The following is a 26702-nucleotide window of genomic DNA, read 5'->3' on the forward strand; positions in this document are numbered from 1 at the left end:
TAATCTATTACACAAACGTTAAGGGAGTGAACATTGTTTATATGGTATCTTTTGTCCACCTCATATGTCCCACTGTTGGTTTTGGATTTTGAGAATCGATTTTGAATCTGAAACTGATTACTGAAATTACTTAAAACTGCTTTTAAAATTACTATGTTTACATATGGATCCCTACGTCAAAGACCACCGTTGTCAATTCTATCCCTGGAGGATAAGACAAAATTGGCAGAAATGGGAGAGCGAGAGCCACCCAAATCAAATCAGATTTGGTTTGATTATGAAGAAACTTATTTTGCCGAATTGTTTCTTCTTTGTTCATAGGTTTTATTTTCATCAACTATCATTCCACCCAGTATCCGAGGTTAAAAATGGTCCTACAATTATCATTCCACCCAGCTTTTGGTGGAAGCCTTGATAGTGTTTCCCTACAAATTTATTGGATTTCAGTGTTGAGAAAGGATAGGAGAAAATAAATGAATAAAGAAGTTTGGGTGGCATCAATAAAATGAATACCGACAAGGTCTGATTTAAATGGCGTGGGTCAAATTAGGATAGAGATATCTGTCAAAGATTCGGCACATGCTGTCAAGCCGTGGGGATATGTGCATACACAGACAATCAGTGTATGCACTTGGATCATTCCCATCTCAATCGCTTTGATGGAAAAGTAACTTTAAAAAAAAAAAAGATAAAAGAGGAACAGTTTGGTTGGTCCTCACTGGATCCAGGATATACCATTCCTGATTCCCGTGAATGGAAGTGGTAGGACCCACATCAGATATGCAGTCAATCTTACCATAGAGGTCCCCGTTGATTCTTGCAAGAAAGGAAAGACTCTTTTATTCATTATATCATACGATCAAATTTCCCTGAGGCTACATTTGTATAAGAAAAGAACCTATAAAGTTCTAAAAGTCTAAACCTTAAACAAAAAACTAACACTTTTGGACCAAAATACCCTCACTATACAATCCTGTAATGCATGTGCGGCCATTCAAAACACTCTTAAACTCAAATAATTTTAAGTGATTGAAATGGGAAAAGACCCTACAACCCCAATGACTTAAAAACTATACAAAACACTATATAATCACTCATTTAGCTGCCTCATGGGACCCATTCCTTCATTGGACATAGGCACCACAGTGATTCTCCATTAGTTTCCCTCTCTTTGGGACGTTGTTGTAGAATAGATGACCCCACTTAACTTTGAACCGTCGTTTCTTCTCTTGGGTGCCTATTAGGCCTACAATACACATCAATGGTCTCCCATAAGTGTAAGAAATTAAAACTCTCACACAATCTACTGTAAGTCTTCAACATACCTAATACCATCAACCTTCCAAGCACTTGTCTAAGCACATTTGAAATGGTAGTGAAAATAAAAAGACAAAGGTGGTCTCAAACACCCAAAATAATCTTACGAAGATTAATTCACAAGGATAGAAAAGTAAGAAGAGTGTTCAAAAATTCTTCACAGACTTGTCCGAGTTCGCTAACTTCTCATCCCTATGGCTATCAGCTAAGTGACACGGAGTTTGGCCCGGAAATGTTTAAAGAATGGATCCAGAGCATGTCCATTTAAGCTTTGTTACCCAACTCCACAAAAAGTAAACAAACTGTAGATTTAAATAACTGCATAGATAGAAGAAAAGAGTCACGTCATTGATAAATACAATACTCCCACAAAAAATAGTGCATTACAATGGCTTTCATGAAAGGGGACCAAGAATCTATGCTGCCATTCTTTCGTAACTGACTTCCCTATCATGGGATTACTTAACCAATAAATATAACCCCATGACATCCGAAAATGATCCACTTCTTGCTCCAGAAACCCCCACGGCCATTTGAACAATATGTGAGGTTGTAAAAGGTCATGCGGCCCTTGTAAAGGGATGCATAAGTTCCTATTATGCTAAGTTCCTTCTCCTCATGGAGGATATCGTACATCTGGAGAGAATCAAATGCAGGCAGACTTACTATCTAAAAGGTCATGCCCTTGTAAAGGGATGCATATTCCTCTGCCTTCATCTCTTCAAGAATTATTACAAATACTGCACCTAGATAGGATTGGAGCTGAATATGCAAGGTTGTAAGCTTGTAAGGAGGCTATGGTCCTCTTGTGTTCTCTCTTGTACTTTTGTTTCTTTCTTAATAAATTCTCGTGGGGGTCTGCCTAACCCCAGCTTGCTGATCAACGGAAAAAAAAAAAAAAAAAACCCATTTGAACAATAATCATTCAGTATAGTTCAATGTTTCTCAAACCCATAACCTCTATTTGGAAGCGGGAGGGACTGACCTATCAATTCAGTAGTGTACAGCCTCTCCCAATTTCTCACCATTCCATGAGAATCATCCTCTAGTCCCTTTGCACACTATTTGAAGGTCCTTTACAAACTGAGAAATTAAACAATGAAATTAAAAAGAATGCTGTTAAAAATGCTCATCTATACCATTTATAAAACCATTCAAAAAAAAAATTAAAAATCTATACCATTTTAAAAAAATGCTCATCTATTCTTGGGTACATCTAAATCCTAAGGGTAATCATGTTAATATTTGTCTGTTCAGTTTGGTCTATCTGTTATTTACTCTGTTAGATCTGAACCAATATACTATCTAGCCCACTGTACACTATCAGATTGATCATATGTTCAAGATTTACAGAATTCTCTTGAGCATATTTTCCTTATATCTGTCCTACATCAATGTTCATATAGATTCTGCAGTGAACAGCACTCGTATTTTCGTCATTCACATATTTAATAACTGGATTGTTGATCTTGTAATGTTTATATCTAGTTGAGGTAGCATTATAAGGAACACTCTTTACTGAACATCCATTTTGAGTGATATATGTTTGTTTCTTCCAGGTATTTTAGTCCCTGCTTTTTTGGTGGAATAAAGTCTTACTCTCTATGGAATGAAGCTCTGCTTTTTTGGTAATCTTTCTATGATGATTGTGTTGTGAACTTGATCGCTAGGCTGCTTGAAGATATTGCTCTGTGAGGAGGGTTTAGAGGGGGTTCAACAATGGGTCCCAACATTTTATTTGTTTCAACTGTTCATCTGATGGGCCCATCTTTGATCTTTGATAGGAGGGCGCCAAATTTTTAAATGGGCTAGCCAATCTTTTATCAATTCGCCCCACTTTTGGACCTTAAAAAGGGCATTAGTGATGATATTTGAAGAAAACAATTTATTGTCTAGGGCACCCAAGCTTTAAATTTTTTTTCCATGGAATAAAAAGTAACACTAATTGAGAGATATTTAATGTACACTCTCGGCATAAAGAAGCTTGTGCGAAAAAGCATTTGGAATCCGATTACAAACCCGCCCTAATCTGGCATTTGGTTCAAAAGAACGAAAAGAATCCTGGAGGAAATTTGGCAGCATATGTTTTCCGCCTCAAAAGGTGGTATTCTAATTCTGCCCCGGTCGGAATGAAATTTTTTTATTTTAAATTTTGTCTTATTCCGTTTACAGGAGAATCAGAATACAAATCAACATATGACGCTGATCCTAATTCCTGATTCCGGCGAACAAATGCAGCCATGAGGCTTTTTTTTGGGGAGTGATATCCCCCCCTGTGGATATTTCCCCCCTTTAACAGAAATTGTTAACTTTTATGCTTTTGGAGTTTACGGCTGCTTCTCCACACCTTCATAAAAGTTAACGAAAACTCTTTTTTGCGGGGGGGGGGGGGGGGGGTTGTTGAGGTTGTGGATTTCCAATTTCTTATTTCTACAGCAAATTTAGAAATCTGATTTTTTCACTGTGAGCTGCTGAATTAGAAATCCAAGAATTTGATCCTATCCAAATTACAATGCAAAAAGGGCTTCAAATGTGAGAAATCCAAATCAAAATCTTCTCAGTGTCCAAACGGGCCCTTAGGCCCGTTTGGATACCCACAAGATTTAGATTTGGATTTAGTTGACATTTTGAACTGGATCAGATACTAAAAATTTCCAAATCAGCTAAAACAATTCAAAAAATTCCGATTTTCAAATATGTTATGCGAGACATTATTTAGAAATCAATATTTGTGGCAACTTCCTTCACCTTTGCTGCTCCTCAACGTTGCTCATGCAGTAGCGAGACATCCTTCCCTCCCTCCCTCTCTCTCTCTCCCTCCTCTCTCTCTCTCTCTCTCTCTCTCTCTCTCTCTCTCTCTCTCTCTCTCTCTCTCTCTCTTAAAACATGTCAGCTCACGTACCGCTTTAATGGGCGAACAGCCCAACCCTTGGAACATACTACAGCCCCAGGTGGCGAAGAGCCGACATCGAGGTGCCAAACCTTCCCGTCGATGTGAACTCTTGGGGAAGATCAGTCTGTTATCCCTTGAGTAACGTTTATCCGTTGAGCGACGGCCAATGAAGATGATGGATGTAGTTTGTATCCAAAACTCAAATCCAAATCAAAATACAAATGCACGAGGTGTCCAAACGGGCCCTTATTGAATTTCAAAATCAAAATTTAGTGGAAAGGGAAAAAAGATTGGAAGAAGAGGATTTGAAAGATAAATAATTATGAATATTGGATACTAGGATGTTGAGAACTTGACTCCTGGTTTAGGATTTTCTATTTTATTGAAATTTGCAAGCGAAGTTTATGACCCGCTACAATAAATTTGTAACCCACCAACTAAGCCATTCACCATAACAATCTACCGGACACTACATTAAAAAAATTAAGAACCTATTAATGTCTTAAACCAAATTTTAAGTAGATATTTTAGAATAAAAAAAGGTAGGTAATTTCCTATAATATCTACAATATTTGACCATCTCTACCACCAATGGCATAAACAAAATCACCAAGTATTGTTGAGGCCACATATCCCTTGCAATAGTTCATTGAATCAGAGAACATCCAAGAACTAGCGAGGATCAAGTAGTTCAATGCTTGACACCATTTTGTGGATGACCTACTTTAATGTGGATATCAGTGTGTGTGTTTAGGCTGTTGATTTTCATGGTCAAAGAGGAAAGGACATGGAATGAGGAGGGTAGATTGCGGTGAATGAGCAGGATATTTGTAGAGGAAATGAGTTTTTTGGATGACTGAGCAAGAATGAAGCTTCCTCTAGATATGAGCTCTAAATAGTTCCACATGAATCATTGAGTTTTTGAGCATTGAACACTTGAACATTGCCCGTTACGTATTTCTTAAGGATTTAGATGCAGACTTACCCCATAACAGCTCTAAATAAACAAACCATTTTAGACGTTTAGCCTAATCTTAGTCAAGATCAACTACTTAATTCTTGTTTCTTTTTTCTTTTTGTGCGTGTTCTGTACTCATTTAGTTATTATAGGAACAACACTTTTTTATACGAGGAATGCTAAACTGAAGGTTGCCCTTGCAAACATCCAGCCTCAAGGGTGCCCCATGGGATCCACGTCACCCAACAACATTTTATAAGGGCGAAAGGGAAATGATATCCGCACGATCATATTTTGAGTTTTCACAAACCATCTTACCTTTAAGTATTTAAAGAGCAGTAAAAAGGGTATTACATTTCTCAAAAAGCTCTCACGACCCAATTAAAAAAAGAAAAGACAGCTATGTTTATGCAAATGTCAACATATGGTTGTGCTGATAACATTTCCCTAAAGAAATGATGAATCTGGTTGGGTGACTTGGGATCCAATAGGGTGCCTTTGGGGCTGAGTTTTTGCAAGGTACCCTTAAGTTTAGCATTCCTCTTTTTATATTGATTTGTATTCGATTCGTTTAGCAATGTCTAGATAAACAAATAAGTAGTCAAAGTAGCCTTTTGTTCTTATTGTTTGCTTCCCCGGTCAAAGTTGTTGATTGTTTTGTTAGGTACTCACCATGAAATAAGATTTGGGCCAAGACTCAACACCGATTACACATTCAACGGCGAGCACTTCTTTTAGCACGAATAAGGATATGGGCAGATTAGTAGTGGCCCATTTGGTCAACAGAAATGATTTCAACATAAATTCCGCATTATTAATAGGGGTGCAACTCGGGCCGGGTTCGTGTTCAGGGTTTGGCAACCCGACCCGAGTGTAACCCGACATTTTTATGATTTTTTTTTTTTTTAGGATTAAAAACTCGGGTTGGGTTGGGTCGGGTTGGAAAAAAGGGTTCCTTAGGTCAGGTTGGGTCGAACCTCATTGGGTTGGAAATTGCGTCAGGTTGGGTCAGGTCCGGGTTGGAAAAATGGGTTCCTCAGGTCAGGTCGGGTTGGGTTGGGTTGGGTTGGCCTCAATCCAACCCAACCCGACCCGAGTTGCACCCCTGGCCCTATGAATCCATATGCAATGTGGGTCCCACCATGTGCCAGAAAAAACCAATAACATAATGTCGTTATCGGAAAATTTTCCACGGTCTACTCTTAGCAATGGTTCAAAAGTTGGAAGGTCAAATTTAAACACGACAAACCCTTTCCCATTGCCAAGAAGCATCTCAAAGCATATATAGTACATCTTTAGTCAAATGTAAAACTGAAAGAGCTTGTGAACATAGGTACTAATACATGGAAATTGTCCCACCAGATCTTAGAAATCTTTTTTGTTTGCTTTATCTTTGTCTCCTAATGGTTGACTTGACTAGTGTCCCGGGTCTTTAGTCTGACCATGGCGTACGCATGGCAATGTGAACACCGAAAGACAAAATGGCCTTGTGATACTAGGTTACTAACTTAGCCGTAAGTAGTAGCAGTAGGGTGCAACTTGGGCGGGCTCAACCCGAGCCTGACGGGTTCAACCAGGAAAAAAAGTCGGGTTGGGTTGAGTTCAGGTTGGGTTCGGGTTGGGTTTTCTCAACCCGGGTTGGGCTCGGGTTGAGGGCATTGGCAACCCGACCTGAGTGAACTCGACATTTTTAATATATTGTTTTATTTTTTAAGCTTAAAATCTCTGGTTGGGTCCGCTTAGGTCGGGTTCGGGTTGGCAAAAAGGGCCAGGTTGGGTTGAACCTCGTCAGGTTTGAACTCTGGTCGGGTCGGGTTCAGATTGAGCAAAATGGTTGCTCGGGTTGGGTTCGGGTTGCACCCCTAGCCATAACTAATAACTATGGAAGCAATTTCGGTCGGGTGGGGTTGAGCTTTTGCATTAAAATGAATTGGAATCAACCAAAACCCGACCTGATTTTATGGTAAAAGCTCAACCCAAATTCCCCAAGATCAAGCCTAGTTGCATCTCTACTACTAACTATAGTCTAACCTTTTGTTTGTTTTATCTTTGTCCTGTAACTTTTCTAGTGTAACGGGCCTTCAGTATGATGAGAGGTCCATGCGGTGATGTGAACAATGTTGGACGAAATCGCTTCGTGAAACTAGATTGATGACTGAGTGGGGAATTGCCCTAACTCTAATCTTGCTATTTAGCCTGATGGGGTGTAAAAACTGCAGCCTCTCACAGGCCGCCACCTGTCCCAGAGTAGGTGAGCTGCAGCCTCTCACAGGCCGCCACCTGTCCCAGAGTAGGTGAGCTGCAGCCTCTCACAGGCAGCCACCAGTCCCAGAGTAGGTGAGCTGCAGCCTCTCACAGGCCGCCACCTGTCCCAGAGTAGGTGAGCTGCAGCCTCTCACAGGCCGCCACCTGTCCTGGACACCTGTCCAGGACACCTCACCAGATTTTCCCTATAAATAGGGGATCAAAGCTCAGACCAATGGGTAATGCGAAAAATCCCTTCTCTCCCTAAAAACTCTTAGACATCTCCCCTTCACTCCTGCTCATACTGACTTGAGTGTCGAAGGGCCTGTCCGGAGTAAAACCCGGTCTGGTCTTCTGACCTCGCTTGCCTTGTGCAGGACTCAGCCCTCATAGCAGGACTCTTTCTCGACCACCTCACTCCTCGTTCACTCCGGTCCCTCAGGACTCAGCTCCCCTAGTCATCCAACTCAGCTCTTACATCACTGCTGTACCTGTTACCGATTTTAGGTCTAACAGATTGGCGCCATCCGTGGGACCCCAGAACTAAAAGCTGTCCTTACACATCCCACTCACAAAAATGGCAGGACGCAAGAGTACGCGGATGCCTACTGCGCGGGCGCGGACTACCCAAACCGCGCTACCCCGCAGGACTCGGAGCGAGCGAATTGCATCACTAGTAGTAGCAGCTTCTGCTACAGTAGAGCAGAGCCCGGCTCGCTCAGAACATCTGAATCCCTTGCCCACCCCGGAGCAAGTTCAAGCTCTATTTCAACAGATGACAGCTCTCTTTGGGCAGTATCAGCAACTGCTTCAGACGCCTTCACAACCTTCCCCAGAGGCTCTGCGATCAGTCCAAGAAAGGCCAGACATCCACAGGGGAGAGTCGTCGCGCCATGGTGAGGATCGAACTCACCACTCCACCAGACAAGTCCATCACCCCACAGCGAGACATTCCCAAACAGAGCCTCACCGCCGCCAAAGGTCGCGGTCCCGCTCCGCACAAAGGCGCCGAGCTCATGAAGATCGTGCACCACCAGTGAAGTCCCGGCCTCGTCGTAGGAGTCTGGAGAGTCAGTCTGGCTCCGCGGCGAGCCAGTATGTGGAAAGGATCAGGTCCTTGGACCACAGGACGGATCCGCTACTACAGAGAATGGAGGAGATGGATCATCGGATAGAGGAACTGGCGAAGGACCAGAGCCGGCCCGTCTCCAGGGCGTTCTCAAACAGGACGCCGTTCACTGATGATGTTCTGGGTGCCTCAGCACCCAGAGGGTTTAAAATGCCCGTCGTCCCTCAGTATGACGGCACTACAGACCCCGTGGACCACTTGGAGACATTCAGAACAATGATGCTCCTCCACGGAGCTTCCGATGGCTTTCTTTGCAGAGCATTTCCGACGACGCTAACTGGCGCGGCAAGAGACTGGTATTCCAGGACCAAACCGAACTCCATCAGCAATTTTGATGATTTTGGAGAGGATCTTGTCCGCCACTTCATGAGCAGCCGCAGGCCAAGGAAAACAACAGCTTCCCTGATGGCCTTGCGACAGGACGACAACGAGCCTCTGAAGGTGTTCGTCCACCGATTCAACAGGGAGGCACTTCAAGTGCCAAATCTAGATCCCTCAGCAGCAATGAATGCGCTCCTCGTAGGCGCCAGGTCTAATGATTTTCGTCGAGCGGTGGCTCGACAAAATCCGCACTCACTAGCGGATCTTATGGCCGGGGCAGAAGAGTACATAACGGTGGAAGAAACACTGGCAGCTCTTAATTCAAATCGGAGGATAACCTCTGAAGAGAAGAATCTCCCTAAGCAGCGCAGGGAGGATAAACCTCCCAGGAGAGAGAAGTCTCCGCCTCCTCAGAGAAGAGAAGAAAACTTCACGCCTCTCAACACCTCCAGAAAGCACATACTGGCGGCGATCAGCGAAGAGGAGTTCGTGAAGTGGCCTGCTAGAATGATCTCCAAGGGAAACAGGAGAGATCATTCAAAGTACTGTCGGTTCCACAAGGACCACGGCCACGACACAGATGATTGTTGGCAACTCAAGGAGGAAATTGAGCAACTCATCAACCGGGGCTATTTGAAAAAGTATATCCGAACTGACAGCCGCAACCAAGAGCGCAGAGGAAAGAGCCCCCAGGGCCGCAGCCCTCGAAGATCACAGCAGCCCCCTGCTCGGGACAAAACCCCTCAGCCGGCCAATGCTCAGCCTGAGGCACCCCGATCTCAGCCAAGGGGGGTCATCGGTACAATTATGGGTGGGCCTGCCGCTGGGGGCACCTCCTCTACCGCTCGCAAAGCATATGCACGGCGAGTTAACGCCGTGCACACAACCAGCAAAAAGACGAGAGCGGAGAATGAGATCTCCTTCTCAGATGCAGATCTGGATAATCTTATCCTGCCCCACGACGATGCACTGGTTCTAACCATGCTCGTTGCCAACTGGGAGGTGAAGAAAATCCTCGTAGACAATGGGAGTTCAGCGGACATTCTATACTACCACACCTTTGAGAAAATGATGATAGGCGACGACCGTCTGAAGCCGGCGAACTCAGATTTATTTGGCTTCTCCGGAGAGGTCGTGAAAGTGGTGGGGCAGATCGAGCTCCCTGTTCTTGTCGGAGACCCACCTTGTCAAGCTTTCGCCATGGTCAACTTTCTGGTAGTAAGGGCCACTTCGGTCTATAATGCTATCTTAGGACGGCCTGGCCAGAATTTGATTCGTGCAGTGGCTTCGGCTTATCACCAAAAGATGAAGTTCATAACCCCCAACGGCGTGGGAGAAGTTCGAGGAGATCAACCTCAATCCAGGGAGTGCTACGCGATGGCACTCAAAGGCAAAAATGCAGTGAAATCACTGCCAATCGAACTGCTTGATGTAAGGGACGAGCTCAGGGAGACTCAACCCACTGAAGACCTCCTCTCCATCCCGCTATGCCCAGAAGATAGTGAGAAAGTCGCTCTGATCGGCTCCTCTTTCAGCAACAGCACTCAGCACCAACTCACTAAGTCAAATCGTCCTGCATGAAAGGTGATTTTGTAAATTAAATTTATGTTAATATGAATAATATAATCTTTTTGCATACTCAGTCTCCCTCTTGTATCTGGAAACCCAGTTCATAAAACTTGGGTACTCTTTGGAAACCCAGTTCAATAAAACTCGGGTACTCTGGAAACCCAGTTCGCTAAAACGGGGTACTCGCTGCTTGGTTCGCCACGGCTCGTCTCCGCAAAGATCGGGAGCTCACTCCTGGTCCGGAACCAGCCCGGATGCAAAAACCATCGCCGCCTAGAAACCCAGTTCACTAAAACTTGGGTACTTTGGAAACCCAGTTCAATAAAACTCGGGTACTCTGGAAACCCAGTTCGCTAAAACTGGGTACTCGCTGCTTGGATCGCCACGGCTCGTCTCCGCAAAGATCGGGAGCTCACTCCTGGTCCGGAACCAGCCCGGACGCAAAAACCAACGCCGCTTGGAAACCCAGTTCACTAAAACTCGGGTACTCTGGAAACCCAGTTCGCTAAAACTAGGGTACTCGCTACTTGGAACCCCAGTTCGCTAAAACTAGGGTACTCGCTGCCCGGAAACCCAAGTTCAATAAAACTTGGTCATCCTAAGCCGTTCAGAACATCTCAGGCCGAACTGGATATGACAAGTCTCGCTACAGGACAAAATTCAGTCCGGCCCCAGCCGGACTGGATATAACGCGTTTCAGCAAAACGACAAAAAGCAGTCTGGTCCGAACCGGACTAGGCGCAAGACGACAAAAATCAGTCCGGCCCCAGCCGGACTGGATATAACGCGTTTCAGCAAAACGACAAAAAGCAGTCCGGTCCGAACCGGACTGGGCGCAAGACGACAAAAATCAGTCCGGCCCAAGCCGGACTGGATATAACGCGTTTCAGCAAAACGACAAAAAGCAGTCCGGTCCGAACCGAACTGGGCGCAAGACGACAAAAAATCAGTCCTGTGCAAGCCGTACTCCGAATTCCGGACTGAATACGACGAGTCCTACAAAACGTCAGAATCAGTCCGGTCGAAGCCGAACTCCGTACTCCGAACTCCGGACTGAATACGACGCGTCCTACAAAACGTCAGAATCAGTCCGGTAGAAGCCGAACTCCGAACTACTCCAAGCTCCGGACTGACAAAATCCGGACTGCTCCAAGCTCCGGACTGACAAAATCCGGACTGCTCCAAGCTCCGGACTGATAAGCTCCGGACTGCTCCAAAATCCGGACTGACAAAATCCGGACTGATAAGCTCCGGACTGCTCCAAAAGTCGAACTGACGAACTCCGGACTGGATCTCCGGACTCAACTTCCAGCCGGACTCCGGACTGGATCTCCGGACTCAACTTCCAGCCGGACTCCAGACTGGATCTCCGGACTCCACTTCCAGCCGGACTCCGGACTGGATCTCCGGACTCAACTTCCAGCCGGACTCCGGACTGGATCTCCGGACTCAACTTCCAGCCGGACTCCGGACTGGATCTCCGGACTCAACTTCCAGCCGGACTCCGGACTGGATCTCCGGACTCCACTTCCAGCCGGACTCCGGACTGGATCTCCGGACTCAACTTCCAGCCGGACTCCGGACTGGATCACCGGACTCAACTTCCAGCCGGACTCCGGACTGGATCTCCGGACTCAACTTCCAGCCGGACTCCGGACTGGATCCCCGGACTCAACTTCCAGCCGGACTCCGGACTGGATCTCCGGACTCAACTTCCAGCCGGACTCCGGACTGGATCACCGGACTCAACTTCCAGCCGGACTCCGGACTGGATCTCCGGACTCAACTTCCAGCCGGACTCCGGACTGGATCTCCGGACTTAATTTTCTGACTCACTCCCAGACAATGCCTACCCATTAAGAGAATCGATTAATCACACTTTCCCAAGTCTCTCAATGACTTGGAAAACTGGGGGGCAACTGATGGGGTGTAAAAACTGCAGCCTCTCACAGGCCGCCACCTGTCCCAGAGTAGGTGAGCTGCAGCCTCTCACAGGCCGCCACCTGTCCCAGAGTAGGTGAGCTGCAGCCTCTCACAGGCCGCCACCTGTCCCAGAGTAGGTGAGCTGCAGCCTCTCGCAGGCCGCCACCTGTCCTGGACACCTGTCCAGGACACCTCACCAGATTTTCCCTATAAATAGGGGATCAAAGCTCAGACCAATGTGTAATGCGAAAAATCCCTTCTCTCCCTAAAAACTCTTAGACATCTCCCCTTCACTCTTGCTCATACTGACTTGAGTGTCGAAGGGCCTGTCCGGAGTAAAACCCGGTCTGGTCTTCTGACCTCGCTTGCCTTGTGCAGGACTCAGCCCTCATAGCAGGACTCTTTCTCGACCACCTCACTCCTCGTTCACTCCGGTCCCTCAGGACTCAGCTCCCCTAGTCATCCAACTCAGCTCTTACATCACTGCTGTACCTGTTACCGATTTTAGGTCTAACATAGCCCATAATTTATGTAAGAACAAGTGACACTAGATTGATAAATTAGGCCTTGTTTGTTTCAAATTGTGACAGCCGATTGTGACCTCCCCATCCAATTATTGGCTCAAAATTAAAGTTAGGGCATCTGATTTTGAGCCAATAATTGTGAGAACCGATTGTGAGTGCAAAACTGATTATTGGACTCAAATTTACGTTTAATTTCGAGTCTAATAATCAGTTTTGGACTTACAATTGGTTCTCAAAATCCAAAACAGAAAGGGCATATGGATTTTGCGGACTGATTGTGAGCCCAAAAGTGATTATTGGACTCAAATTCAAAACTGATCATTGGACTCACATTTTGTTTTAGGCCCTGTTCGTTTAAGATTATGGCAAGCGATTGTGAGCCCAAAATCTATTATTGCACTCAAAATTACATTTAGATTTGAGACCGATAATAGGTTTGGGGCTAACAATTGGTTGTCACAATCTCAAGCGAACAGGGCCTTCAATTTGAGTCCAATAATCACTTTTAGACTCACAATTGGTTTTCAAAATGCAAAACAAACAGGACCTCAGTGGTAACTGCTAACTTAACATTCGATCTCTTCTATGATTAATCCTAGGAGGAAAGAAAAAATCAAGGACAAATATATTGAGATGGACAAGAAAAATCAAATCATGAAGTAACTCAAAATTACACGGCTTTAGCCACCATATTTGACATGCTAGGGCATTGTGGGGACCAAGGGAACTACTTTTTTCTCCCACGCGTTTTTCCACTAGAAAACACATATGAGCCATGTCAGCCATGTCGGCATATATTAGACTAATCAAAGTACTCTGATCACTAAACATGATCTAACCAACTTTAATTTTCATGTAACAAAGTAATTAAGAAAAAAAGGTGGTGGGAGATTATAAAGTAAACAGAGGGGATTTTCACAGCATATCTCCTATATATAGGTGGGCTTGTATGTGTTTGTTTTGTGAGGAAAGATGAGGGTTCCAGTGCTATTGTTGGTGGTTGTGGTGGTGATGGGAATGTGGGAGGTGAGGGTCGCAACTGCTATGAGCCCGAGCCAGTGTCACGTAGAGAGGAATGGATTGGTGAACGCATGCAGACCTGTGCTGTATGGGAGGACTCCCACGGCAGAGTGTTGCCGTCGAATAAGGGCTGGACATGTGGAGTGTGTGTGCCCCATTATTACACCCCAATTGGCCGCACTTGTCGATGTCAATCGAGCAGTCAGGATCGTTCGGGGATGTGGACGCCCAGTCCCGCGTCACTTCAAGTGTGGGAGTAAGCTCCTCTCTCTCTCTCTCTCTCTCTCATAGTTCAAAAACTCGAAAACCTGGGGTGGGTCTAGTTGAGTCAACTCAAATCTTAGAACGAGTGATTGCTGACTCGATAATATACCTATACATATTTGTTCCATTGTAATGCATGAGAGGTACAGACCATAGTGGTTACAAACCTGTTTTTCACTTCTCATGCCTGATGAGTTGTTGGCGAGTCAACTCGTTTTACTGCACAAAGTTGAGATCACTCGGACTGGTTTGGAGTTGACTCGACCAGTTTTGGTACCGTGCTCTCTCTAGCACACACGTTATAGATGCTAGAAGGATAAATATCATCTTAAAAAATTCTACATCTAACTTATTAAAACATTAGAAGGAAAATGATCTGATCTGATGAAGTAGAGAGTACCCAAATTCTCATGACAGGATGGGTCTTGCACAAAAATAGAAAAATTGAGTTTGGTTTGGGTGCAAAGCTAGGCATCGTGGTCAGCCCTTTGGGTCTAGACCATGTAGAAACGGGTGGGGTTCAGCTGGACCTCAGCCCAATCTGAGTTTCACCCCCTTTAAAGAAGAATTTAATTATCCTGTAAATGTTTGATGAGAGAAATGCAGCATCTTCTTTTCTATACTTTACCAACTGGACTCCTTGTTTGCAGGTATCACTACACCTTGAATAATACAAGGTTGGAGGGCGATGCAGTGAAGATGCTCGGGTTACTAATCTATGTGTCTTAATCATGTCTGTGTGTCTACGTATGAGAGAGTTTCTTGTCTACTCCATCCTTATAATAAATAATATTTAAGACATATGGTGGGCTTGCAATTCCACAAGTAGATCCGTGATATCTTCGAAGCCCATTCTTTTTCCTATTTTATTCTGAAAAGATGCTTAGATACTCATTGGGCGACTTTTAACGCTTTTTTGACGTGAAATCACGTTAACAGGGGGGCGAATGCGGACTGGGGGAGGTGTCAAAATATCATCGAACTTAATTTAGGGGCTTCATATCTATAGAAAAGTGCCAAAAGGAAGACACTTTTAAGCTCTCCCCAAAAGGCATAGTTTGGGCCCCACTTTTAGCTTGTTTAAGTAATCAAATCCCTTAATCCGAGCAGCAAAGATACGGGAACTTGGATGATCCATCACCCTTTATTCGTCATGTTCTATTTAAGGCTTGACCGAGAAAAGTAAACTATTAATTTTTGGGGAAATGATACCCACGTACCCAACTTCTCTAACAGTGGTGCCAAGATAGGACTAGACTATACACCTAGTTGCCTAAGTTTATCAAATGGAAGAATCCTCCTGATCCTTTAACTCTAGTGCTCAGTGTTATTCAGAGGTGGAGGTGTGAGATGAGGCATTTTTCCTCTGGAAGCATGAGGTGTAGAATATGAGGCCTAAATGATGAGGGAAAAATTCCTAAAACACCAACTCATATATTCTCTAAAAAACCCCTTCTTTCTCCTTCATATTGGTCTTAACAGTCATACTTCCCTTAACTTTAAGTATTTTCTGATCTCGTTTCTGTGTAATTCTAATTTTGCTAGCAAAAAGAAAAAAATCATCCTGTATTTAGTTGTAAAATCTGGTCATAAGCCACTAGAAGTCAGGACTTTTGTATCAGTCATGATTTAATTGGCCTTTTATAAACAATTTGTGGGGATTATCAGCAATCCTTACAACCCAAAATAAGAAAAACAACTCTGAAGTCTGAACTTTGTATCGCCCATTGTTTAGGCCCTGTCCGTTTGAGATTGTGGCAGTCGGTTGTCATAATCCGAAACGAACAGGGCATTAATTATTATGCATTTCTGGTTGTAAGATTAGCAGACGATATCTGGAACTGCCAATGATCAAAGCATATTCTACAAGTTATGTAAGGAACGAGATTGGTTCCAGTAGTCAATGGTGTAATCATAGTTTCAAAACTCTTCTGCATCACTCTTAACTCGCTGTGTATACTCCCTTTTACCTTAGCCGTGTTTTTGCCTCAGTCCATGTTTTTTCGGTCATTCAAAACCTTTTCAACTCTCGAGTTATGACTGCATCAACGGAGCACTGAATCATACTTGCCCTACAAAGTCATTCAAAACTTCTTTTTTGTGACTGCATCAACAGAGCACTCAAGTGTGAGCACAGCAGTCAATCACACGGCACTAATACTTTGCTGATTCGACTAGGATTTACTTTGGCTTCATTTTGGTCCTCATCTGTGTTTCGAAACATTCAGCAAAGCACAATGGATTTGTGGTGTAGCCGGGACGAAGAATGTGTTGGGGTTGTTCGCGTTGTTGGCCTCCGATCGAATAAACCTTAAAATCCACAACCACAAACGGGTGTTCTACGAATCCACGACGAACAAGTAAAACCAACACTCTATCTAAAGAAAGAGGAATGTGATGTAAACTGGATCTTAAGAGTGGATTAATTTATTATTAGGTTGCAGGAGTTCCTATATGAATCAGTTGTAAATGGAAAAAGCGAGGGAGATATGATTCGGAAATACAAGAAACTTGAAAGAATGAAGTATTAATGAACAGAATTTCAAGAAGAATATGGAATTTAAAACAGGTTGTATGGGTAGAAAACGTCAACCAGAAATACAAGTTGAAAAGAGAGAGCGGAAGAAGTCTCACTCGACCAAAGACTCCGATTCCTCTTACTCGAATTCCTTCCTAAGATAAACCTCAAGATCACTGCCCCTAGGGAAATATTCCCTCTCTCACTCCAAAATTTGTCTCACACTAAGATGGATCTGAAATGAGACCTCTCACCTCTATTTATAGAGGGAGGGAGGGACTCTTAGCCTATCATGTGCTGCCAACTGTCCATGTCCAGCTGGCTGGCACCCCTTGGTGGTTTGCCATGTGGTCCCCAATGCCAAATGTCAGCCCAATATTCATGGACAGCTGTCTTGTGGTCCCTCCATGCCACATGTCAACCAAAACCAATTTCCATGGGGTTTGTGATCCCCCTCTTGCTACTCTTGCATCTTGCCACATCAGCCTCCTTTCAATTAAGCCCCTTGTACAAATCTAATTACATCCCTAACACGTAACTTAGCGGTGTTAACCGAATAGTGATAGAAAAAGACAAAAAATATCTATTTGCACGATTTGATCAGAGGGCTATGATCAATCTATTAAAACGGTTTTTTAGGCACAACCTATTGAAGTTGTGATCAATCAAATGGACGGTTTGGATCATCCTACGGAGTGCCCATACACCATTTTTAAAAAAAATAATGTTTATTTTTGGTTAATTTCGGTTATTCGGTTAACCGAATTTTTTTCCCGAGATAACTGAAACCGAATAAATAAAAACCGAACCGAACAGACCGAATCAATTCGGTTCAGGTCATTTAAGTTCGTTTATTTGGTTAAAACTGAATAATGAACACCCCTACCCACACTACATCACAACACAATGCATCCTACTAACAACATACAGACACAATACAATATACCAACAACTAACCATGCCTTCAAACCATTGCTGCCCTCTCTTTGCCTCCTTGCTTCTCATGCTTTGGGTATTCATCCTCATCAAGGACTGGGTCTACATCAGAATGTTACAGGCCAAAACACAATGGATTTGATACCTGTTTCAGAGTCTTTGAACTTAGATGCTTTTCCTTTTATTCCCAGTCTGATAACAGCACAATTTATTTCCCGATGTTCCTAGTTTGGTGAAATGTTGGTCCAAACCATGTAATTGAAGGTCCTGACCAGATCATTGTGTGGTCCAGTTCTTTAAGGGTGTGTTTGGGTGCACACCAAAATTGCAAATTCGGTTGGGCTGGCCAAATTGCAATGTTGGAACCAAGGTTTTAGATTTCGGTGTCGGGGGTAATTTCAGTCCTCACCGAAACCAAAATTTCAGTCAAAATCCCGAAATTTTGGCCAAAATTCTGTAAAAGGGCTCGAAATGTCGTTTTTTGCACAGAAATTTCGGTAATTTTGGCTGAAATTCTGTAGTCGTTAAATAATTAATATTTTATCCAAAATTTCACCGAAATTACAGAAATTTGGTAAATTCGAAATTACCGAAATTTGGTAAAATTCGACAAATTCGGTTTGCGGCCGAAATTTATAACCTTGGTTGGAACACATCCCAAGTGCACCTTACCTTAAAATCGTTCAGCCACAAATTATCAAACCTGATATAAGCAAACCAAAAAACATGGTCTAGACCAAAAACCCAACCCAACTAAACACACTGGAAATCAATGATTTCTGGCAAATATGACTGACCAAGAGAAACTAGCAGTATCACTAAAATCTCAGCATTTCATAGAAAAAATGGCAAGGTGTCTATCATCTGTCTTGGCCAACATGAAGTTATACTAAAAGCAGGGTTTCAAAGAAGGAAACCTTTACAAAACTTGAAGAGAAAGAGAATCTTACATCATGTCTAAATACACTAGCAAAACATACAGGTGGGTCTAGGTCAACATCTTACATGTATCCGTCGCTCGTCAGTGCCATGCAGAGGCTGAAATCAAAGCCCGATCCTTCCACCCCAAGAGCATAGCCCCATCCTTCTCCACCAGAGTATAGTTCTCAGAGTAACACCTCAACAATGACCTTATGACTGAATTCACGTAAGAGCTGAGTGGGTATGGCTGGAAACCTGCCATGCTCAGCCTAGACTTCCATTTCCCCAGCAGCTCGTGCCTTTCAACCCTATCCTTCCTCTCGCACGCGATGATATTCACAATGTCTCTTGCCAGACAGTGTTGCTCAACATTAATTCGCTCCTTGCTATCCCTCCGCAGAGTGTCATCAATTGATTCAAACATGGCAGAGTAATAATTCAGAGTTTCCACGAATCTCATAAAGAATGGGGTTGTGTTCGTGTTCGATTCCTGTTCGACCAGAGTAGTCACCTTGGGCGATAACGACTTGACCATTCTCAGCAAATTGTCTCTCGGGTTGTTCACATCCACACTCTCATCGGGTGTGTGGTGAAGTTGAAGGGTGAAAGTTACTGCGAGGGCCTCCCCGGGTCTAATGTCCAGCATTTCCCGTCTAACATCAGTAGCAAAGACAGGCAATGCATGGAACTCAACTGGAATATTAAACTTCTCAGATATTGCAGCTAACCGCTTTCCAACCGCCTGTAAACCATCTCCACGAGCAAATTTTGAGATAGGATCATCGATCCCTGTGATCCGTACATGTGGTGGCCCACCAGGCCTTGCTGCCAGTGCTTGTATTAGAGTAACCCATTGAGTCCCCTGAGCAATCTGGAAGTCAATAATGTGTATGTGATCCTCATTTCTTACCGCTTCAGCAATTGCTCCATTGGCTGCCATGTAACCAAACTTGAAATATGGGCAAATTTCATATAAAGTATGCATGTATGAAAGCAAGTCCGAACTTTCTGGCTCTCTGCACCTCAGTGCCCGATAGATGTTAGTACCTGAGGCCTCCTGCCTAGCTACCAAGCCCTCTACCATATAAGCACCCAGACGTTGAATTGGTTCACCGCAGATGGAAACAGCACTTCGGACCTCTTGAATTAACTCTTCGAAATTGTCCATCCTGTTCTCAGAGACAGCCCTTGCACACTCGATCAGCAATAACTTCAGATCACCCCGTGGAGTATCCTGTGAGTAGGTGTTGTTATCGATCACTCTCTGACGTTTCTCTGGCTGAACTCCATGGCCTTGTATAGGGTACTTTCCAACAATCTGTGGCTGAGGCTGAACCACTGTGACCTCTTGCTGAGACTCATGACTCCACACCCTCGATTGCTGCTCTAAAGCTTGTCCCTGTAGGTGTTCATCAGAGGCAGAACAAGGAATGGAAGGTCTGTTGGTATCTGGGCCCATAAGATCAAACTCTAATTCCTGTAAAGCGCTCTTCATGCTGCAAATTGCATCATGCGGAACGTGCAGTCTCTCTTGAAGATTAGGTGTGGACCTCTGGAATGAACTGTCAGTTTCTAATGACAATTCACAAGAAGGGCTGATCCCTGAGAGGTTCTCCGTGGAGCTGTAATACTCCTGGCTGTTGCTCAACATAGAAAAGGAATCGTAATCAAAGTGGGTTGAAAGAGGTGAGTCAGGCGAGTTCCCTATGTCAAATTTCATGGGCCCCAGCATCCATTCAGAATAATCTAGAGTACTGGAAGGAGTAAGCTCATAGGATATGTCTGTACTGGGTATACAGTACCTTAAAAGCTGGCTTGAATCCATGCTAAGGGAACAGCATGGAGATATCGCTGACCCGTTATTGCTGAGCAGCTATGTTCTTTACTGCAAAGATCAATACAGACCTTTCTCTAAAAGATTGAATTCAACCTGCAACAATAGAGACCCTTCATAAAGAGAATGCACAAGATACTATAGAAGGTTGGAAGTTTTATTTCTAAAAGTGTGAGGGCAATCCCCTGTTTTACTGATTGATTAGCATTTAGGTTGCTGCAGTTGTAGCAGTTATATATTGTGTGCATGTAGGTGCGCGTCCAAAAAGCAGGGAAACATCTGTTTGTGTCTGGCAAGGTGAATTGGTAACTTAATTTTATACAGCAGTATAGGTTCCATACAGAAGATAGTACCAGTATTATTCAAAGATATTGCAACCAACACATCACATCTCAAGTTGCTCCTGAAATCATAGAATACCTAACATAAACAGTCTCAATCACTTTGTCTCATAATGTGCGAGAGTTAGTGTGCGAGACGGGGGGATTAAAAATTCATACAAATTTTATAGAAATTCTAGTCACCAGACTCTTTAGGACCATTGTTTTATATTCAAAATTCAATTTTAACAAACAAATTGGCCCTTACATAGGTTTGGCTTCCCAACACCTCATGATTTGCGGAGAGAATGAACAACGATGTTCAAGGTGGAAAAAAAAAACAGTGCTCAAAACCGAATCCGTGAGATTTTGAAAAATCAGATGGATGAAGTGGATACAATTACCATGCATAGAAGTTGTTCACGTGCACAAGAAGGTTTTGGATTGAAGTTTCTGAGGTGAAGATACTTTCAGAAAACTTATGTGAAACGTGTAAGCTATCAAGTATCAACTACTGCACTAAAAAACCAGAGTCCACTCAATCAAGCAAACTAAAATGTATTGATGTCAGAAAATTTTTCACTGCCACAATCCAGACATATTATATCCCCAAAATAAGCTTTAGTATTGATTTTAATCATGTCACACATATCTCCAATATTTTAAAAAATAGATATTTTGCAATTTTTTGATAAAAGGGCAAAACTCTGAAATGTTCCCGAGATTTTGAAAAATTTTATTTTTTACTGAAAAAATATCATGAAATTATTTTTTGTCCTACTTTTTTCCAAAATCTTATATTTTTATACATTTTAAATATTTATTTTCCAGTTTTTCCCAATATAAACCCAAAATAAAAAATAAATAAAAATATTGCAAGATACACCCTTCCTGAGATATTCCCGAGACAAATATAAGTGACTATGATTTTAATAAAAAAAAAGGTTTTATTGTGGTATCTATGAATTTTGTGAAAAAGATTGGACTTAACAACTCAAGGAAAAAAGGTTGTAAGCACCATCAAATTGTTTCCAGAGGAAATAGTTAACGTTGTTTGATGACAGCCAAAAAAAAAGCTCTTGTGTGCCCTCATAGGTGCAATTCACTGTTGGAAGATCAGGTTAAAACATATGCTGAGAATAAACATAACTAATTGTAGAGCCAGCCCATCCATAGGTATTTGAGAGAGGTACATGTGCCGAAAACAAATATCCTATCAAGATTTGAGAATAAATATCCTATTATGAAAGTATATCCTTATTCTTGAAACAAAACTCTGACAATGATAAGAATTTTTCACAAAGGTGAAAATGAAAATATTTGTTGCACCCATCATTAATCAGAATAGGATGTGGGAGCTTCTTCTATTTTTTTATTTTTTTTGAAAGATAGGATTTAGGAGCTTCTGTTTGGCATTTTCAAGCATGTCAACTTTGATGAGAGTGCCTCAAGAGTAACATTGATGATCAAATTCCTCTTACAAGAAAATTGTTTAGAGCATCGTCTAGCATTCCCAGCTTACATTTCTTTAGGAGGAAGATTGTTCCACAAATGTGCAATTAAAATGTTTCTTCTCAGTCAATCCCATTTAAAAACATATGATTTAGTGTCAAGTGGTACCAAGTTGGGTCTCCTCGGGAGATTACTAATTATCATTGTCAATCAAGCTAAAAATATCACCAATCAAGTACAGTTCAAGTTTTAAAAACATGTTGAAACTGCTAGCATAAACATTTAAAATACATAGATAGCTCCGGTAAGCATTCGACCCAAAGGTATAATTTATATTAGGATATATCAACTCAGAAAAGCTTCAGTGGTTGTCAAGAAAAAAGAGATGAAATTTCCTATCTTCAAGGAGAAGCACATACTGTATTAGCAACTAGTCAAGGGAGCGATTTCTAGGAACATAATCCTTTTTTGCACAGAAAAGAGCTTCTTATAGTTTTGGTGGTTGGATAATTTTTTGCACATAAAAGAGCTTCTTAAGTGGTGTGCCTTTATAGTTTTTGGTCACTGGAACCAAACAAGACCCCATCCCAAAGAGACTCTAGTTAAAAGTTTAGCTACATCTGATCAGACCCTTTAGAGATCATTCCCTTGAAGGTTTCTCATCCTGTACAGAAAACTGTTTCCCTTAAAATTTCATATTGCATATTTTGGAATTGCAATTTTAAATTTTGTTTTCAATTGTTGATCCTCAAACGGAAGTTCAAAAATCCACCTATCCCAATTGATTCAATCTGTTTGAAAATAGAAGGAATCGACAAATATTAAAAAAACCCTAATTTAATCACTACTAATTTTCTTATTTTCTTCTCTCTCTGATATAAAAATTAAAAAAAAAAAAAAAAACCCTAATTTTCAAACGACCTGTCAGGCAGAAGTTCCAGCACTCAGAAATGAAACACCAAAGAAACAAATACATAGAAGAAAATCATCTGAACGGAACCTAATTCTACTAAAAGAATAAAACCCTAATAAAACATCAAAATCAACAAAAATTCACCACACAACAGCAATTTCCCTCGAGAAATTCATCATATCTGATCCATATATCTTCCAAAAAAAAGTACAAAACAAACTGTGCAATAACAACTAAAAGATTCAGTAATTCACCTGAGATTTCCTAAATCAGTACCAAAATCTTATTTTTCTTCTCTTTTTTTAGTTTTTCTGTCTACTCTTTTGTTCGTTCCTCTGTTCTGTAGGGGGATTTGAAGAAGAAGAGAACGTGCAAAATAAAAAGAGTAAGAGAGCTTCGAGTTATATAGGAGAAGAGATAACGGTAACCGTTGGTCTTAACGGCGATATGTGGTCAGCGCTCACATACTTTGAAGGACACACGTCAAGGTGTGACGAGGGACCGCACCGCCAACACGCTCACATGTGTAAGAATCATTCCATAGGGACTGCTGCATGAAGCGCATTCCGCTTATGTTAGTTGAAGTAGATGAGCATTACTAAAATGCGCTGCCATGAATGGTGGTGACGTTTATGCCGACTTTGACTCTGACACATGCACCACGTCACAGTGTTAACATTCGTTTTGACCAACATGAATGTTCGCCGAATTGGAGCAAGTGAATGGAAGGGAAATGATATATTCACCCCCTTTTTTAACTTGGGACAGCCCTCGGTAAAGAAGATCATTTTTATACGAGGAATGCTAAACTGAAGCGCACCCTTGCAAAAACCAGCTATAAGGGCACCCCGTTGGACCATCTCACCAAATTGCAATTATAGTGGCTATGAAAATATTAAATATTAATTACGATAGGGCCCTCTTGAGTTTTGCATTCCTCTTTTCATATAATCTTATTTGCAAATGGGTGATTAATGCCATTTTGGACACCACTAATTATATCATTTATAGACCTATTATAACTAGGGATTTTGCTAGAGGCCATTGCAGAAGGCATTTCTCAGGAGCAACCACAAAGGTTCAGATTTTGTCTTATTCATTCACATTGAGGTGGCTGCTCTTATATGCAACAGCCCAGCCGCAAAATGCATTCTGCAATGGTCCCTAGCAAATCCCATACAACTGAGAATAATCATATTAAAATTCAAATGTGACTATGATATGGAAATAATTTTTTTTTGAGGTCTGAAGTTTTTAGTGATCTTTCTCTTCAGAGGAATGGGTGCACCTTTACTTTTTCGATGAAAAATCTATGAAGCACATCTTCATTCGCTGCAAAGGAGGTGCACCCTATTTAGTCACAAGTGTACGAGTTGTCTGACTTTCAGCTGGTAGCATCTACTTCTAAGGTGGAATATGCTTGAGAGGTATTGTGGATGGAAAGGAATGATTGGGCTTTGGAGAAAGAGATTTCCTTAACCCATTCTCTGGATTGGATGATCAGGTTGTGGTTAATTGGGCTCGGCAACATAATGACTTCGAGTAGGAATTGTATTTTAAGGAATTGGGAAACGATCATGGAATGCTCCATTTCTAAAAAGAAGAGGCTATTGATTTCGAGCCCTCCCTCAACTCATGTTAAGAGGCTGCTGTTGGATCAAATGTCAAGGATGGTACTTCCATCGTACCACCTTCACAGGATTTGACGGTCGGCCACCTTATAATTTCTCTTAAAAAAAATATAGTGATCTTTCCAATGTTCTTATCCCACGCTTAAAGAGGTCATAGATTTTAGAAATCGTGCTGTATATCGAATCAGACAAGGGCGAGATGTTGAAGATTAAAAAATAGAAGCGATTTTGTCATAGACCATGCTGAGCCGTTTTAAAAGGAGGGCTTATTTATTAGGATAACGTTCAAAATTCGGCCAACGATGTTTTATGTAGCCATATAGGGAACACGAGTGTTAATGTACTAATTTAATAAAATTATATGACTTTAGCAAGAGAAATGTTACATAGTATAGAATATAGAGCTAAACTCAGAATATGTAGCCCGGTCAATGGGCACCCTGATGTTTAATAATACGGGTAAGGGGCGGAATCGGTTCACATTTCCACCCATAAATTTTAGATACTTTCACCATGTCACCTTGTCCTATTTCTTATACATTTGGGATTTGTTACTTTAAGCTAATTTCCAGAGTATTTCTCAATTGGTCTTTGCAGGTTATGACATGATCAAAAATTCAACTTTTTGAAAATTATTTCTCAAAAGTTCAAAAATAGTGCAACAAAATTTTCTGACAAAAATGCCATTTAGTCACTTATGAGGTCATGTGTTTATTCCTTTTAAAGGATTTTTGGGACATGTTTGGCTGCTAGGAATTGTTTTTCATGATAAATTGGCATCTCTAAAGTGGAGATGAGGGTGAAGTCGGCTAGAAATCAAGAAACAAAATCCCGAAACTAGTCTCTCCTCTGGCGAGAAGTTGCTAAAAACCCGAAAAAGTTCGATCTGGCTTTGAGTAGAGTTTTTTGTTTCCGGATTTGTAGGAACTGTTCGTCACCCGAGATACTAGTTTCAAGATTTTGTTGTGTGATTCTTAGCGGACTTCACCCATATCTCCACTTGGAGATGGTGATTTATCACGAAAAGCAATTCCTGGCAGCCAAATGCGCCCTTAGTCTTAACCATTTACATGTTAAAAATGATTCAGTTTCTTATACATAGAAAAAAGGGTCAATAGGCATCAAGGTGGCAAACGGGCCGTGCCGGCACGGATAGCTACAGTGGCCGTGCCGGAACGGCACGAAGTCGCGGGCCGTACCGGGCCTGGTTGGGTGGCCTGGCAGGCCAACACGGCACGGCCCGTTTGCCAAGGCACGACACGACAGGCACGGCACGACCCGTTTGCCAAGGCACGGCAAGGCCCGCGAGCCCGGTTCCCCTTTAGAAAATGTTTTTTTTTTTTGGGAAAACCCGAAAATACCCCCCAAAAGTTGTTTCAAACGGCTAGTTTGTGGGGTATTTTCATCCAAAACATATATTTACATAAAATCTTGAAAATACCCCCCAACAATTTGGGGGATATTTTGGAATTTTCATTGTTTAAATCTTTTACATTCCCTAAATAACCTCCCCAACAACTCTTTTTTGTGGATATTTAAGTCATTTCATGTCTTTTACCAAATTAACCCCCCAACAACTAGTTTTGGAGGGTACTTTGGATTTTTATTGTTTAAATGTTTTACCTTCTCTAAATACCCTCCTCAACAACTCTTTTTTGGGACACGTTTGGCTGCTAGGAATTGTTTTCATAATAAATTGGCATATCTAAAGTAGAGATGAGGGTGAGTCGGCTAAAAATCAAGAAACAAAATCCCGAAACTAGTCTCTCCTCTGGCGAGAAGTTGCTAAAAACCTGAAAAAGTTCGATCTGGCTTTGAGTAGAGTTTTTTGTTTCCGGATTTGTAGGAACTGTTCGTCACCTGAGATACTAGTTTCAAGATTTTGTTGTCTGATTTTTAGCGGACTTCACCCATATCTCCACTTGGAGATGGTGATTTATCACGAAAAGCAATTCCTGGCAGCTAAATGTGCCCTTAGTCTTAACCATTTACATGTTAAAAACGATTTCAGTTTC

General features: G+C 42.3%; 1 protein-coding gene and 1 long non-coding RNA gene across 3 annotated transcripts; one reads left to right on the forward strand and one right to left on the reverse strand.

The window, feature by feature from the left end:
- The first annotated feature begins 13723 nt into the window (after positions 1-13723).
- Positions 13724-14963, forward strand: LOC143882564 (uncharacterized). Its single transcript, XR_013252268.1, has 2 exons — positions 13724-14154; positions 14813-14963. It is a non-coding gene; the product is annotated as an uncharacterized LOC143882564 (long non-coding RNA).
- A 3460-nt stretch (positions 14964-18423) lies between these two features.
- LOC143883974 (chitin-inducible gibberellin-responsive protein 1-like) lies at positions 18424-23432 on the reverse strand. 2 transcript variants are annotated; one of them, XM_077387311.1, is made up of 3 exons: positions 23311-23432; positions 20340-20467; positions 18424-20174 (listed from the first exon to the last, which is right to left on the reverse strand). In XM_077387311.1, the coding sequence occupies exons 2-3, from the start codon at positions 20360-20362 to the stop codon at positions 18638-18640; spliced, it is 1560 nt and encodes a 519-aa protein (XP_077243426.1). In that variant the 5' UTR covers positions 20363-20467; positions 23311-23432; the 3' UTR covers positions 18424-18637. The 2 variants fall into 2 exon arrangements, with proteins under 2 accessions (XP_077243426.1, XP_077243425.1); XM_077387310.1 differs by having other exon boundaries at positions 18424-20467.
- Positions 23433-26702: the final 3270 nt, after the last annotated feature.

Source organism: Tasmannia lanceolata, unplaced genomic scaffold (assembly GCF_043159265.1).
Source record: "Tasmannia lanceolata isolate RefF3 unplaced genomic scaffold, GAP_Taslan_0.1 ptg000008l, whole genome shotgun sequence".
NCBI classification, from domain to species: Eukaryota; Viridiplantae; Streptophyta; class Magnoliopsida; order Canellales; family Winteraceae; genus Tasmannia; species Tasmannia lanceolata.